Genomic DNA, 15,883 nt, shown 5'->3' with positions numbered 1-15,883 from the left:
ACCCCAGGACAGTAACATTCTAAGTTTGTATTGTTTTGTGTGCATTAGTAAAACATGACAAATACCTCCAATTAAAAACATTTTGGCATTTTGGAGTTCATGACATTACATGGGTAAATGGATGGGCATGTTCAAGAGAAGTTCACTAGCTTAATTAAAGAGCTCATATATATTGTAGAAAAACAAAATAGTCCTAAGGTAACCTTAGATTTTAAATAAACTGTTTTGAACTATAAAAACAAGAGTTACAAAGAGAACTTCAAAAAAACAAAGGCAACAGTTTTACAACTTCTACACATGATATGTCGTAATTAGATACTCAAATCAAATTGCACTGAACACTGTTATCTTGCATTTTATTTAATGGAGACTAATGAAACAGGATGATCATGTCAAATAAAAACTGCTCAGTTGTTCACATGTTTCACTTAGATAACTGATTTGTACTCAGTGATATTTTGTAAATTTTGGGAAGACCTCACCTTGATGCTGATCTCCTGAGTGCTATCAGAATATAGTATTATATTACTTTTTACAGGTAATTTTTGTTCTGCATTTCTGTATGTGTAGCACAAGCAATACAGTCACTTTGGCAGTATTAATGGATAAAATGGATCCATGATAATCACGGGAGAAGAGGCAGATAAATATGTAAAGTTTAAGTTCCTTTAGTTCAAGAAAGAGCTTTCACCTGCCACTAAATGCAACTGTGGGTTTAAAATTTGAGTATTAAGTTAAAGACGGGGTTTATTCCTTCATATCATTGTAAGAAAGGTTCTTAGAAAAATAACTTAAATGAAAGGTTTTCTTTGCCTTCTTATATTTCAGAGAACATTATACAGGTCATGCAAATAGATGAGAAATTAATAATTGGAGAGAATGCAACTGAAAGATTATTTATGTATGTTTGCATTTCTGCTTTATTTATAAAGAAGAAATTTAAAAGAAAGGCAATCTGTACACTCATCAAAGCTAGAATGAGTAACTAAGAATGCCAGGTTCTCTATAGGATCAGTTATTAATTATTTCAAAAATACTCCACACCCTGTATTTGGCTTAAGGCACAAAAATGGAATGGAGTTTGTTAGTTTAGGTAACTGGGTTGCCTTTCTAATTAAAAAAAATTCTTTTACTACTTCTATTCATAAAACCATTTTTGTTCATTATATTTCCTCCCCCCCCCCCCAAATTTAGAACATTATCAGTAGCAATATGGCAAGTAGAGAGCTTAAAAAATTGAATCATGGTTTTTATCCTGATTAAATTATTGCTTTACTTTCTCATTGAAAAATCACTTTTGGTCAAAGAGGAAAGGAACCTCATGTCTCAAACATAAAGTGACAGCAGTATCTGGAATATCTTGATATTTCAAAAGAGTAGGAGACACAAAATAGCAAAGATGCTTTCATCTGTGTTTTCCATGTTGAGGGAAATAATCTACTGCAAAAGTTTGATTCATTCTTCTTTCTCAATGAGAAAAAAAAGTCAGCTTCTAGTAGCTGGGTTTGCTAAAGTGAGGCTTACGTTCACCTCTAATTCATGCTTGGACATAATAACAGTATAAAAACAGTAATTAAAGTTTGTGGTTGTGACAGTTTGCAGCTGTCTACATCTATTAGCTAAATAGCACACTCTTCAGTATAGGTCTACTACACGTATGTAATAAAACTGGATAACTCTAATTGCAGTAGGTTCATGTGCTGTCACACACAGCAAGTTGGGCAAATAGCCACCACATTTGTTGCCTTGTGTAAAAGCAAACTTTCCTTTTTGTCTAGAATTCACACAGTGGTGTGGTTATGTTCTGTATTTGTCAAAGATGTCGAAATAATCCTGCAGCCCCATAGCTACTGTTTCACTTATTTGTGTGTATGGGTGTGATTCCTTCTGTTCTTTTGTCCTCTCTCCATTTTCTCTCACCTCCTTTATGTCTGTTGTGAGAAAGAAATATGTGTGAACTCCTTTCTGACCTGGAAGGTTCTTCCATCTCTCTTTGCTTCCCTGTCTCCCTTTCCACATCTATATAATGCTTTCCACTTTCCTACTATTGAAAATTCAACATTTTATACACTCAGGTTGTGTAAATTTACTTCCTGTCTTCTCCCTGTACGGGGCCACAGTGTGAGTTTTTAACATTTACAAACTGTGGTTCATAAGAATTTTATACTTGTTATACTGCAATACTACCTGCACTGAACTAAATTGGGATCTATGATACCATTGGCTGTCCATGTTTAGGTAACAATGCATAGTTCCAAAATCATTTGAGGAGAAATAAGGAGATTAGGGGATATGAAAATAATTTAATAAAGTGTAATGTAACTAATCAGACGTTAACTATGTAACACTGAATATGCATTAAGTACTTACACCTGCATCAAGAATGTCCTGGGAACGGAAAACGATGTAACGTGTTGGTCGATGGAGTCAGTAGTTGCTAGAAATCTTGTTCAATATACATGTTAAGTTGCCATCCATGCTGTTACACATCTCTGTTCTTGCTCCTTCTCATCTGTATTCTAATTTTGAGAGACATTGCCTCTCTTTCTCTTTGACTGGCTCATGATAGGGGGTGGAACTTTCTTCACTGCAACCTTTCACAGCTGCTTTGATCCTTCTGCTCCACAATGTCAGGACGAATCTGAGCTCACCTTTCTCTAAGCTCACCAGAGCTAGGGCAGCAAAGCCTTCTATCCCTGCACCTCATTGTTAGCTTTTGCTGTGAAGAAAAGCCTTCCTCCTGTATATGAACACCACTTCTCAGGTCATGAATGCCACCTCCATAACCATCTAAATGTGTCCTAGATTTTATAGGATGTTTTTCCTTTTACAATGCATAAAACCTGAAGTATTTTTGTCTAATATGTTTATTTCCGTTTTGGTTTTTTTGTATGATTTTTTAGATAAGATACTGTAAAAAAATCACGTATGTCTGCAAAAATGTTCAGTCTGTACCTTCACCACAGCTATGCAGATTTCTTTTCTGACATAGATAGATGATGTCAGAGAGACAATGAACAGTTGAGTACTGCTGTTGTCCTTTGTAGGAATAATACCTAGAAATGTGAAGGTAATTTCTTATTCATATATGCATTTTTTTCATACCCTGAAATTGAACTTCTAGATTCTTCTGTAACTGTTCATGGAGGATAGAAGACAATTTTTTTCTTACAAGCTGTATTGCTTCATATGTCTAGTTAAGTATAGGTGACAGTGAATTCGTAATAACTATTAAACTACATCAAAAGTATGGGGTTCTGGACTATATCTGAGCCACAGAAGTTCCTTATCAGTAAACAGGTAAGTGCTTGATGCTTTGAGGGAGACACTACACATGAATCTGTTAGATAGGTAAGTAGTGCAGATGAGATTTCCACTCAATGTTAAAGCTGTTACATACTTTACTAAAAGGTACTTTTATGAAAATACTTGCTTGAAGAGGTACATTTGTATTTTTCCTTAAATGGAAAATAAATAGGGGGCCTCTGACAAATTCTGTTCTTTGTGTCCAAGTTAGTCTCTCTCCGTATTTCTGAGAGAATCACAATTCCTTGTTCATGGAGACAAACAAAATATAGAAATAACGCAAAATATTCCTAACATAAGTTTAAGCTTGTGCAGTTTCAACCACATTAAACTGTCATGTAAATGTGACAGTTTTTAAAGTGCTTATCAAAAATAGCTTGTTCATGAGATACCAAAGCATTTGTCAGTTTTTGACATTTGAGCAAATACTTTTGAGGAGTGTAGCAAAAAAAGGATGTTGGTCCACACTGATGGTGAAATTTATGATTGAAGGATGAAAATTTTAATATCCAGTGAAGGCAGAAATTGGGGATTTCACCATATTTTTGATCTGTATATATTAACTCCAACTGCTTACATATTTTCTAGATTCATTCTTTAGCAGCTTATGTGTAGTTATCATTAAAGCCATCTTGACGATTTTCCTTGCATAGAGTATATAGATTAATTGTGGCACAGCAGATTTTTCACTTCTATTTTGGTGTTGTGTCCCTCGCTTACAGTATCAAGAGAACTGTCTTGCACCAAAATGTCTTTTCAAGCTGCTCTTCACAACCAAAATAGCTCTCCTTTTGCCTAACTAAAACCCCACATATAGAGTATAGATATGGAGGGCAAATAAATATGCTTGTAGTCACACAGCCACATAGCCGAGATGGAAGCTTTCCTGTTAGGTTTGGGTTGGGAGGAACGGGTTAAAACTCGGAAGACTGTTGAGAAAGATTGTAAATCACTCAAGTGACCTTGCAGTTGGAAACAACTCTTTATAAGCCTCTGAGAACCACAGTCCAGTGATCCTCTAGAACGAACCATCTCTGCTTGTGCGCCTCTGCCTGATGCTGCTTTGGGGATCCCCTCATTAGCAAGGTAAATGGAAATACATTTATTGTTTTTGTTCTAACTGCAAGTTTGTAGCTATTCTGGCTGCCTGCCTGTGTCAACTCACAGTTTGAAACAAGACCAATAACATCTTTAAAACTTAAGTAACTTCATAGAATTAAATAAGTATTTGTCCCATCAGAAGTGAGATATATGTCATGCTTTATAAATACATGAGCCTCATGTTGCAGTATTTTAAATCCTTCATCTCTTTCTCTACTGCATGCATTTCAGGTGTCTGTGTACATTGAAGTTGTGATATTGTCATTCAGTCTCATAAAGTCCTGGCAGAATTCTTCTGACAGACCACATCCTTACTGGCCTGTCTAACTTAGCATTAGCAGCAAAGTTGTTCATCTCAGTCATCACAAGGTTCCCTTCTTTTTTCAGAAGGTTATGTTTAGGAATATACTGTATAGCCCAGGTCCCAACACTGATCTCTGCAGAACTGTAGTGGCAAGTTTCCTCCATTCCAGGAGTTAATCATTAACTCATACTGCCCTTCTCCCATTTCCTTCCCATCTGTTAATTATTTATCAAGCATAAGAGTGAAGGTCTTATTTTAGGCTTAAGCCTTCTTTTAAGGCTTAAGGTTTCTTTCAAAATAAGTCTGCTTTAGGAGACGTAGAGAGAAGCCTTTTGTAATTCCCATAGGCTTTATTAACTAGATCCTCATTGCTTATTGATCCTTTCAAAGGCTTTAAAAGCTTTTACCTCTGATAATAAACGAGGCCAAAGTTTGCAGTAGATTTTAAAAATGTGTAAGATGAGGCAAGTACCAGGTGATTACTGTGTATGGTATGTAATCCAAAAAACAGTGTTTAGACATCTGGGTCACTAAGCTATGCTAATTACTCCTAATAAAAGCTTTATGTCTTAACTAAGGCTTTACCATCTGGATTAAGTAATTTTTCAAGGTATGTAATGATAACTGTGTGATAAATACATAGCTTATGGACTGCAGAGGTTTATTATTATTTGGAGGCAATTTGTAAATATGTTATGAAAATGCTAAAATATGAAGTGAAAACCACTTCAAATAGATATAAACTTTGGTATCCAAAATAAAGCAAGCATAAACAGGACCACTTAACTAAACATATGAATTAATTATTTTCCAGTGTCTTTAATTCTAAGTTCATTTTGATCTTCCCAATATGGTACTGGTGATTATTTGTCTTAGGTCAGATTTCTTTTATGCAAGATATTAGAAAGACACTACTGTGAAGGTATTTTCGGAGGTAAGCTTAGAACTTATTTTTTTAAGAATACCTTCTTTTTTATTAAATGAAGGAATAACTCTCTAACACATTTTTATTTACTTTGCATTTGTATAGTTAGTTTCCGGAGCCCATGATTGATAAATTGTAGCATTTGAAGGTTTTATTAAAATTTATACCTTAGAAACAATCACTGTTTGGAATTTTAAACCTTGTAAAAGAAGAAACTGAAGCATGCTGTGAACAAGTTGATAGCCCATACTGACAATGTAAATAAAACTCCTACTGCATTAATGCTGTTTTGTATTCAGCTGCAGATTATGCGGTGAATGTAGAAAACCCTTTGCAGAAGACAATGGCGCAGCACACTAGGTTTCTCCTTCAGCTCCTGAACCTGATAAATGATGGGAGAAGTGCTGGTTTGTCCGAACAGAATGCTCAGTGCCGTGGGTTTCCCCATCACTGGGCCAGCTCCGTGCCAGGCATTGCTCAAGCAGCAGCACAGGCTGGGACTGAAGTGCAGCTCTGAGGAGAGGGACGTGAGGATCCTGCTGGACAACAAGCTGTCCATGAGCCAGCAGTGTGCCCCCGTGGCCAAGAAGGCCAACAGAATTCTGCACTGCATTAGGAAGAGCATTGCCTGCAGGTTGAGGGAGGTGATCCTGCCCCTCTGCTCAGCCCTGGTGAGGCACATCTGGAGTGCTGTGTCCAGTTCTGGGCTCCTCAGTACATGAGATACATGGAGCTCCTGGAGTGGGTGCGCTGGAGGGCAACAAAGATGATGAGGGGACTGAAGCATATCTCTTTGCAAAAAGGGCTGAGGAAGGTGCACTGTTGAGCCTTGAGAAGAGATGACTGAGAGGGGACCTTATCAGTGTCTCTAAGTACCTAAAAGGAAGGCGTCAAGAGGATGGATCCAGGCTCTCCTCAGTGGTGCTAAGGAATAGGACAAGAGGCAATGGGCAGAAACTGAGGCAAAGTAAGTTCCATCTGAATGTGAAGAATACCTTTCTTTCTGTGCGAGTGACCACGCATTGGGATAGATTGTGGAGTCTCTCTCACCGGAGATATTCAAGAACTATCTGGATGCAATCCTGTGCGATGTGCTCTAGAATGACCCACCCTGAGGACTGAGCAGGGAGATTGGAACACACGACCCTCTGCGGTCCCTTCCAGCCTGACCCATTCTGTCACGCTGTGGGTCACGGCGCCCATCCCTCCTGCGAGGCACCCGCCCCGCCGGCGCACCGCGATTTCGGAAAAGCTCCCGCCGCTCCTGGCCGGGGCCATCCCGCCACTCCCGGCCGCCCGGCCGGAAGCTCCCGCCTCCCCGGGCGAAGGCCGTAGGGCCGCCGCAGGTGAGGCCGCCGGGGCGGCGCAGGTGTTGGGCGGCTGCTCCCGGGCCGGTGGGCGCTCTCCGTCCGACTCGTCCTTCTCCGGCGCCGGCTGCCCTTGGGACCCCGCGGCAGTTCCCTCCCGTCGGGTGAGCCGAGCGGCGCCGGGGAGTGCCCAGGGCCGGGCTGAGCGCCGGCCATGTCGCGGAGCTCGCAGGGCGGGCGGCCCGACAGGTCACCGCCGCCCCGCGGGGCCAGCCCCGGGTCCGCCACCGCCCCGCTGCCGCCGCCCCCGCTGCCCCTGCAGCCCCCCTTCGGCCCCGGCGGGGCCAGCCCGGGCCCCAGCGGGCCGGCAGAGCTGAAGCCGGTTCGGCGGTTCATTCCGGATTCGTGGAAAAACTTCTTCAAAGGGAGACGCCACCCTGGCTCCAGCTGGGATAGCACGGCCTCCGACATCAGGTACATCTCGGACGGGGTCGAATGCTCGCCGCCTGCCTCTCCCGCTCCGCTGCAACCCGGGACCAGGGCGGTGCCTGGCTCCTACACGGACCCATTCGGGGGGTCGGGCGGGAGCTACAACTCTCGGAAGGAGGCCGAGGCCATGCTGCCCTCCGGAGACCCCCTGGGCTCGCTGGAGCGGCGCGCCGGCACAGGGCAGACGTATAGCGAGCGGGTGGAGGAGTACCACCAGCGGTACGCCTACATGAAGTCCTGGGCAGGGCTGCTCAGGATCCTCGGCGTGGCCGAGCTGCTGCTGGGCGCCGCCGTCTTCGCCTGTGTCACCGCCTACGTGCACAAGGACAACGAGTGGTACAACATGTTCGGGTACTCGCAGCCCTACGGATACGGGGCGGGCAGCGCCTATGGAGGATACTCCTACAGCGGGCCAAAAACGCCGTTCATCCTGGTGGTGGCGGGAATGGCGTGGATCGTCACCATAGTGTTGCTTGTGCTGGGCATGTCCATGTACTACCGAACTATCCTCCTCGATTCCAACTGGTGGCCTCTGACCGAGTTTGGGATCAATGTGGTCTTGTTCTTCCTGTACATGTCGGCTGCCATAGTGTACGTAAACGATACCAACCGAGGTGGGCTCTGCTATTACCAGTTGTTCAAGACACCGATAAATGCGGCTTTTTGCCGTGTGGAGGGTGGTCAGACTGCAGCAATCATCTTCTTGTTTGTCACGGTGATCATGTATCTAATTAGTGCGGTGGTTTCCCTAAAGTTGTGGAGGCACGAAGGGGCCAGGAGGCACAGGGAATTAATGGAACAGGAGGTAAGTCATTAGTTACCGTTTTCTGTCTACCGGGTACCTCATGATGGGGAGGGAACAGCTGTAAGATCTTACCATGGTGTAGACTGAGTCGAACCAAATGTCTTCTCTACAGCAGATCTATAGCCCTGAGGTTGAATTTTAACCAGTCTTACAGTATTAGAAACTGCCAAATAAAAAGCGTTTTTAAGGTGTCAGATACAAAGTCTTGGACGCCTTTTTTTTAATGTTTATAATTCACCTTGGGTAAGGATCTGGCCCTGTTCTCTCGTAATACTGGGCTCTCTTCTTGAGCCAGCTGATTAACTACTTCCTAGTGTGTATTTTCCAAACAAAGGAGGAAACGAACAATGTTCATCTGTTCAGCCGGGTTAGGTGGCTTAAAGCCATCTAGCATTTATTTGAAAACTGTGCATTCAGCACATCAAGTACTAGTGTGGATAAACTTAAGAATGTGAAATACTTATTTTTATTTTACAAGCAAAGCTCCAAGCAACTTCTTTATGCCTTTTCAGCTTTCCTCACAATAGTTATCAGCAAATATTAGTAGTAACAGCCTTGGCTAGATTTCAATGTCTCCAATTTCAGTCAGCCACATCTTTTTCATGTCAAATATTTTGCCTGACCACTGGCCTTGCCCATACTAGAAGCATTCAGTATTTGCCTGGTTAATGATAAACCAACAGTAGAGATTTAACACTCTTACCTAAGTAAGTTCAAAGCAATTTGTGTAAAACTCTCTTCACTTGAAAACATCACCAAAAACCCCTTTTAAAATGACTAAGACTTAATATAGAATGAAAATTAATGCATGTGAAACGTACATAAACCTAACTTAAGAAGAGGTCAGCCTAGAAGTGATTTTAGAAGGTGAGAGTTTAAAGTTGCATTTCCTCTGTTCTGTGACTGCAGGCTGATTTGCAGCTTTCATTTAACACTGGTTTCCAGTTCACCATCTTGCATAAGATTGAGACTTTTCTTTTGAAAACTAATTATAATTCTTCAATTAAAGTTTTTTAACCAGCTGATAGTATGTCTTCCAAGAATGAGGTGATTGCCAGATTTATACAGAAGGTGTTCATTCTTCCCTGTTACTATTCAAGTTCATTTAGTCCAGTTACTAAACATTTCTAAAGGGAATACTTTAATAATAGAGGTTAGACTCTGGAGAGTGCTATACAAAACAGCTGCTGGTTGAGCTACCAGGTAGTGCACTGTTGTGTGTTCTAGGCAATGAAGTAGGCTCAGAGTGTTAGTGAGTTAACTGTGTGGGCTGGAATGTGAAATAGTAAAAAAGGAGCTTGAGAAGTGGATGGAGTATTTCCTGCAAGCTGTTCCTACAGCTGTGCTCTGGGAAATCCTGTTGTTCTGGGGTTTGGGTGGTTGTTTTCCTTAAACAAAAAGGTCTTTAAGTTAGTGGATCTGAAAATATTCCTTATGCTAAATTTTATCATACCTAAGTATAAATGTAATTTTGTGCACAGTATGATTTTGAAAATGTTTAAATTTTAGGAGTCTGTGCTTATGCATACTATTTTTGCTGAAAATAAAACTTAATTCTTTCCTTTTTTTTATAGATGAAAACACAATCCTCTTTTCCAGAAAAGAAGGTAGGAAATACGAATTTATTTTTCTGAAATAGTCTTATTTTTCTTTTTTTTATGTTTACTGAAATTATAAATGGTTATTCTTTCCCTTGTGACTATTTTTAATTTATTTATTTGTTTGCTTATTTGACCCCAAAGAGATTAGGTTTTGTTTTTTAAGTTAGTTTGGTCAGCAGTCTTCTGCCTAGAAGATTCAAAAGGAATTTGTAAAGAATTTATTTCTACTTAGGCTAGGTTATAAAATCTATAAAACTGTAAAATAGCAGATATGATGGCTGTCTCTCCGTGTTCTCTTACCCTTGTCTATGAGGTGACAAGTTCTGTAGCATTTGTCACAAGAGTTTGGCAGACATGACTAAAACAGCAGGTTGTCTGATGCCTGATAGGTTTGAGACTCTTCCTGGCTGTGTGCTTAATTTGCAGGAGAGCCAGTGGAAGCACAGTGTAGGTGCCCTGTGAGCTGAGCTTCTTCCTTGGTCTCTGAGACTGTTCCAAAGACCCCCTTTCCAGTTCTAAAGCATCAGCAATGTTAGTGTTTCAGCCACACAAAGTGTCTTGCATACACTGCAAAAATTGCATAGGGTTTCCAAAGAAATTTTGAAATTCCAATCTTAAATATCTCCTGTTAGACACTGAATTTTCGACCGCTGTTTTCTCTGTTGATTCAGTACTGGATCAGGATCCTTTTGTTTGTGTTTTAACAAGATTCCGCATGTTTTTATTTCTGGATCAAAGGATGAATTGTGCAATAGGAAACAAGGAGAAAGGGGAACTCCAAAGAACTGAATTATTCCAGTTTATTCACAAATTAAATGAATACAGAAGGAAACTTCCTTACACTATTTTTTTAAGACAAATCTTTCCAAACCTCCAGAAGTATTTATCTGTACTGCTGTTAGGACAAACTGAAGAAAAATACTGTGTGAGAAGCATTACTGTAACTCATTAAACTAATTTTCTAATTACAATAAGAGTTGTAAGAAATATCTGTGGTTTGCTTCTACTGCTGCTCAATACATATATCTCCATCTTAAAGTTGCGTATTTTGTGATACTTATGTAAAACTGATTTAATTAAGAACAAATTCTTTCTCTTTTAAAACAGTATGAAGGTGATGACAGACCAAGGGAAGAAGTCAGTTACAGGCAGCTCAAATCACTGGAAAGAAAACCAGAGCTACTTAATGGTCATATACCTGCAGGCCACATTCCTAAACCTATAGTGATGCCAGACTACTTGGCGTAAGTGACTTGATTTTGATGGACCAACTTAGTGGAGGATACTTGAATAATGTTTTTCACTCTGCATTTCTCCTATATACACTTGTGGTTTCTCTCCCATGCATGTGCTATGGGAACTCGTAATTGTGTCGTTAAAAAGTAGAGAGGATGGAGCTGATATCAGTGGCATAAGACCAGTAACTATAAATAAGAGTCTTAATTAAAAAACAAACCCACACAAACCTCAAATGTTGAAGCACAATGTCATAATCAAGCAAGTACATTAACTGCTGTAGGAACAGAAGACCACTATATGGATACTAGAGGAAAAACCTAAAATACATGGGAAATTGCCTTTTTACAGCCGGAAATTTGACTACTCTTACACTTTCTAAGTGCTGAATTTGTAACATGCTCCCTTTTAAAGGGTAAGGCTTTCCAAGTCTGATATATTAGTTTTTATGCAATTTGCTATGGGCACAAATAGAAACAAGGGAGGTTTCACCTGAATATTAGGAAAATATTTTTCTCTGTGGGGGTTTGCACAGGTTCCCCAGAGAGACTGAGTCTCCATGCTTGGAGATATCAAAAGCTGCCTGGACACTGTCTTGGTCTAAGTGTTCCTGATTGTGTAGGAGGTTAGATCAGATAACCTCCAGATGTCTCTTACAACGTCAACTATACTGTGATTCTCTGATTTCAATGCTTTACAGACATGCAAATTTCAGCAGGTTATGAGATTAGCAGAAATACAGAAATACACTGTCAAGGTGAAGAGTCTAAATGTTGTTAGTAAGTTGTATCTTTAAAACTAATTCTTAATTTTTTTTTTAGGAAATACCCTGTAATTCAAACAAATGAAATGAGAGACCGGTACAAAGCGGTATTCAATGATCAGTTTGCTGAGTATAAAGAACTGTCTATGGAAGTTCATGCTGTATTAAAAAAGTTTGATGAGCTGGATGCATTGCTGAAACAGCTTCCACACCATCCTGAAAGCATATATGTAAGTACCTGTGAAATGGGCTCATGGAAAATAGTTGTATTAGGTGGTATTAGGCAGTTTCTGACTGTCTTCAGCTAGGGCTGAATGTTTTCTAATGCTGGCTGTGACCTGGTGTGAGAGCAAGCTTCCCTGTACGTTACATCATCTCTGAGTATTAATTAGAGTTACCAAGTTCCAGTTAAGATGTGTACATGGTTTCCTGGAGGTTTTGTTTCTTTGTTTCATACTAGTAGCTTTTAAGTTCTAGTGAGTCACAGTATTTTTATTATTTCTCAAATACAAGAAATACTTCTAAAATGTTATGACCACAAGGTATTGATCAAATAGGAATTCTGATGAGTATTTTGTAGAATTTACATTAATATATGCAGCACACTCAAAGTTTAAAAATCTGTGGTTTCTCATTAGGAACAGGAAAGGATATCAAAAGTTCTGCAAGAATACAAGAAGAAGAAAAACGTAAGTGTTTTTACATTTACATTGCTATTGAATCTAATGACTAGAGAAGAGAGTGTAAATAGCCAATACTTCAGACACTAGGCAGATTTCAGTATCTCAGGGTACCTGCAGTGCTTTGTGTATTTTGTCTTCTAAGACTTTGGCAAAGTTAGGACACAACCCATACACTCATGCCAACAAGCATTTTTGAGAATAATGAATCCTGTAACCATGTGTGGGACAAAACTCCAAACCCCAACCCCAAACCAAGAGTTGAGCATTTTCATCTTCTCAGAGTATGCTTCGTCGTTTAGCTTTCTGCACTCAGAAGATTAGTTCAGTTATATTCACTGACTGACACAGCCAATGGATAAAAACAGAAAATATAGTCTTACCATCGAGAAGAAGTTTTGTATTTTTTGAGGCATGGAATTTAGAAACTCTGAAAATGTAATTTTCAGTGTAATCCAAGACGTCTCTCTGTAATTTTTAAATGCAGGCAGCAAATATGTATTTGTGTCCTGTTAAAAACATTACACGTTACAAATACAATTCTTTTTCTCCATGGAATTCAGAGTTTGTGTCCATCTTAGTTATGCTTATTGCTTTTTTGGGAGGAGGGGAAGGATTTATTGAACAGCAAATATATGTATAAAATCTAAATTAGAAAATCTAAGTAGTAGGATGTCATTTATATTTTCAGATTTCTGTTTTAAAACAGCTCTATTTACTAAGTAACTACAGCATATAAAGGCAGAACATTTTCTTCTGGTCTTTTATGAGGGAAGGGGAAACAGGAAATAAGAAAGGGCCAGGGAAAAGGAGTGTGATTTCTTGAGAATATTTACATACTGTCCTTTTAGTCAAGAACATAATTGGTAATAGACTATGCTTGGAAAGCCCAAAATATATTAATGTAAAGGTTTTTGTATTTTTTGCAGGATCCTGCATTTCTGGAGAAAAAGGAGCGTTGTGAATATCTGAAGAATAAGCTTTCTCACATAAAACAACGAATTCAGGACTATGATAAAGTTATGAATTGGAATGTAGAAACTTAGCAATGCTTTCACTTCATGGATACTATTTTCTGTTTTTAAAATCAATATGCGTATTTTAAGCTATTTATTCATTCTTCGAACAGTACACTTATGGGGATTACTTAATCACTGTCATATATTTGGATGTTGTGCATTATTGATAGGTTCTGTATGCAGATCCAATTGTAAGTGAAGTTATGAGATAAGTTAGGAAACCTCTGCTTACATTCTGCTTTCATTAGTGCAAATCCTAGCCTCTTAAATATGAGTACTTTATTTGAAAATACTTCATTTGCAAACTTGCAAATCCTGCCAGAGAAAGCAGTTTCCAAATGCCTGTGGAAACTTTGCACAGACATGCTGTTAACAATTTTGGATTTATTTCTACCTGACATCTTAATGATATCATAAAGAGCTGAGCTGTTCTTTCTGTATGGGATTTTATGTACTGCCTAATTGTATTGAATAAGTTGGGCAATTCAGAAGCTAGTTTAGTAAGAATTTTTGTATTGTATTTCCGAATGCTGTGCATTATACCAGAAATCATCTTGAATTTTGCCCAACAAGAGAGGAAAAATAGCTTCTTATTTAAGCTGCTGGGGAAGGGGGACTTCGGTTTGGTTTTTATATTGCCCTCTTCAGAGATGATGCAACAAATCAGTACTTGGCCTTAAAGGTATAGAGGTACAGAATGAGACATATTAATGTTCCATTAGTGTTGCTGTAGGTCAGTGTGCTCTGCCTACCTTCTGGATCATGCTCTTAGGAGTACATGTGTTTAAGGGCTTCATTCTTCTTCAGCAAGTAACAGGACTTGTTGTCTATGCAGCTGCTGTTAGTGAACTTGGCATTCAGAGAGTAAGTCCAGCAAAATGAATTCTCATTCAAAGTATGAATTTCTAGTATCCTCTTTAAGGCCAGGTAAAATGTATTAAAAAACATACTTTCCAGAGCATATTTGCATAAATTCTATATATATTTTTATATTTTCTGGGGATATTATGCTGGGGATAGGTTTGTAGGTGCAAGTATTTTCATAAGCCAGTAAATTTTCTCTTTGTATCCTTTTTCATATCTTTATTTACTTTATTAACTTTTTTTTACTTACTAAAATTGTTAGAAGCATTGATAGTTTTTGTACAGTTTTCTATGACTGCAATTTGTCTGTTCTGAAATATGTTTTTAATATTAAAAAACCCACCAGTGTATCCATATTATTCTATTGTTTCTAAAGACATTTTGTTTGAAAAAGGTGCTCTGGTTACAATTACTGCAAATTTTTGTTAGTGATTTGGTTTTTTCTTTGAAAGAAATTTTTTATCTTCTACCTTAATTTAAAAGAACAACATCAGGAAATCCAGTTCAGTATGGAAATGGTAGTACTACCTCTGCTCTTCACTGCTGGAAATGTATTAACATACCTCACTCTGACCATTGTAGCCCTTCTGGTTTTTCAGCCCTTATCATTCACACTGCAATCCTGATGGCCACCTTCCTATTTGTAAAATCGACATTCCAGTTTTATCAGCCACTTAATTACAAGAGCTTTAGTGGATGAAGTAAATAGCACAAGATGCCATAGGAGCACTGATAAAATTTGAAAATTTGGCACTTCTTCATTTCAAAGCCCCAGTCTCATCTGCCTGGATGGTGCCTCAGTATTTTCATCATTCTGAGAACAGGTGACAGCCAGTGCTATGCCTTGTTCTCTCTCTTTTTCAGTGCCTTTGTCTCTGGTTCTGAAATTTCACAGGAGAAAGCTCTCTTTCTTATAAAGGAGATAGGCCAATTTTTTATACTTATTGTGCTGAATACTTGTTAAATTGTTCTTTGTAAGAGAATTTGAACTTGTCCAAATCTCCACAAGCTAAATAAATGACCTCTCACTGTACACTCAGGTTTCTTGTTTTTTCTCAGTGAGAGTTCTGGGCATTGCATTAATAACAGAAGAAGATTAGTGCAAGTTTGAGGATCAACCGGTGTTCATAAAGGACTAACGATAATATGACTGATGTTTTCTTTGGAAGATTCACAGTCTGCACACTTAATAGGTCTTCTTTCTGTAGGACAGTGAGACCCAGCTCCAGGCTCCTTTTGACGGTGGTCTGAGTTTCAGTCTTTGAGAAACCGGCTCCTGGTCCCTCAGACAGTGTCTGCATAGCCTGCGGAGAACCATTGTGATGCTTCTTTCCTGCAAAGTTTCCAACAAATGGATTGGGAAAAGGGAACACCATACCTGTGCCTGGAATGAAGAGATCAAGTGGCAACATCTGTATGTGGATTCTTGTGTTTCCCAGCAGGATGCCACAGGTGTGGCCAAGTAGATTTTCCAAATGTTGGG

The 15,883-nt window shown here is 39.3% G+C and overlaps 1 protein-coding gene across 1 annotated transcript; it reads left to right on the top strand.

The window, feature by feature from the left end:
- Positions 1–7,157: 7,157 nt before the first annotated feature.
- On the top strand, positions 7,158–15,433 carry MARVELD2 (MARVEL domain containing 2). Its single transcript, XM_014887106.2, has 6 exons — positions 7,158–8,237; positions 9,812–9,844; positions 10,946–11,082; positions 11,896–12,067; positions 12,476–12,526; positions 13,447–15,433. The coding sequence occupies exons 1-6, from the start codon at positions 7,158–7,160 to the stop codon at positions 13,561–13,563; spliced, it is 1,590 nt and encodes a 529-aa protein (XP_014742592.1). The 3' UTR covers positions 13,564–15,433.
- Positions 15,434–15,883: the final 450 nt, after the last annotated feature.

This window comes from Sturnus vulgaris, chromosome Z, assembly GCF_052056855.1.
Source record: "Sturnus vulgaris isolate bStuVul1 chromosome Z, bStuVul1.hap1, whole genome shotgun sequence".
Taxonomy (NCBI): domain Eukaryota; kingdom Metazoa; phylum Chordata; class Aves; order Passeriformes; family Sturnidae; genus Sturnus; species Sturnus vulgaris.
Note: the sequence above shows the minus strand (reverse complement) of the source record. Positions and strands in the feature narration are given on the sequence as shown.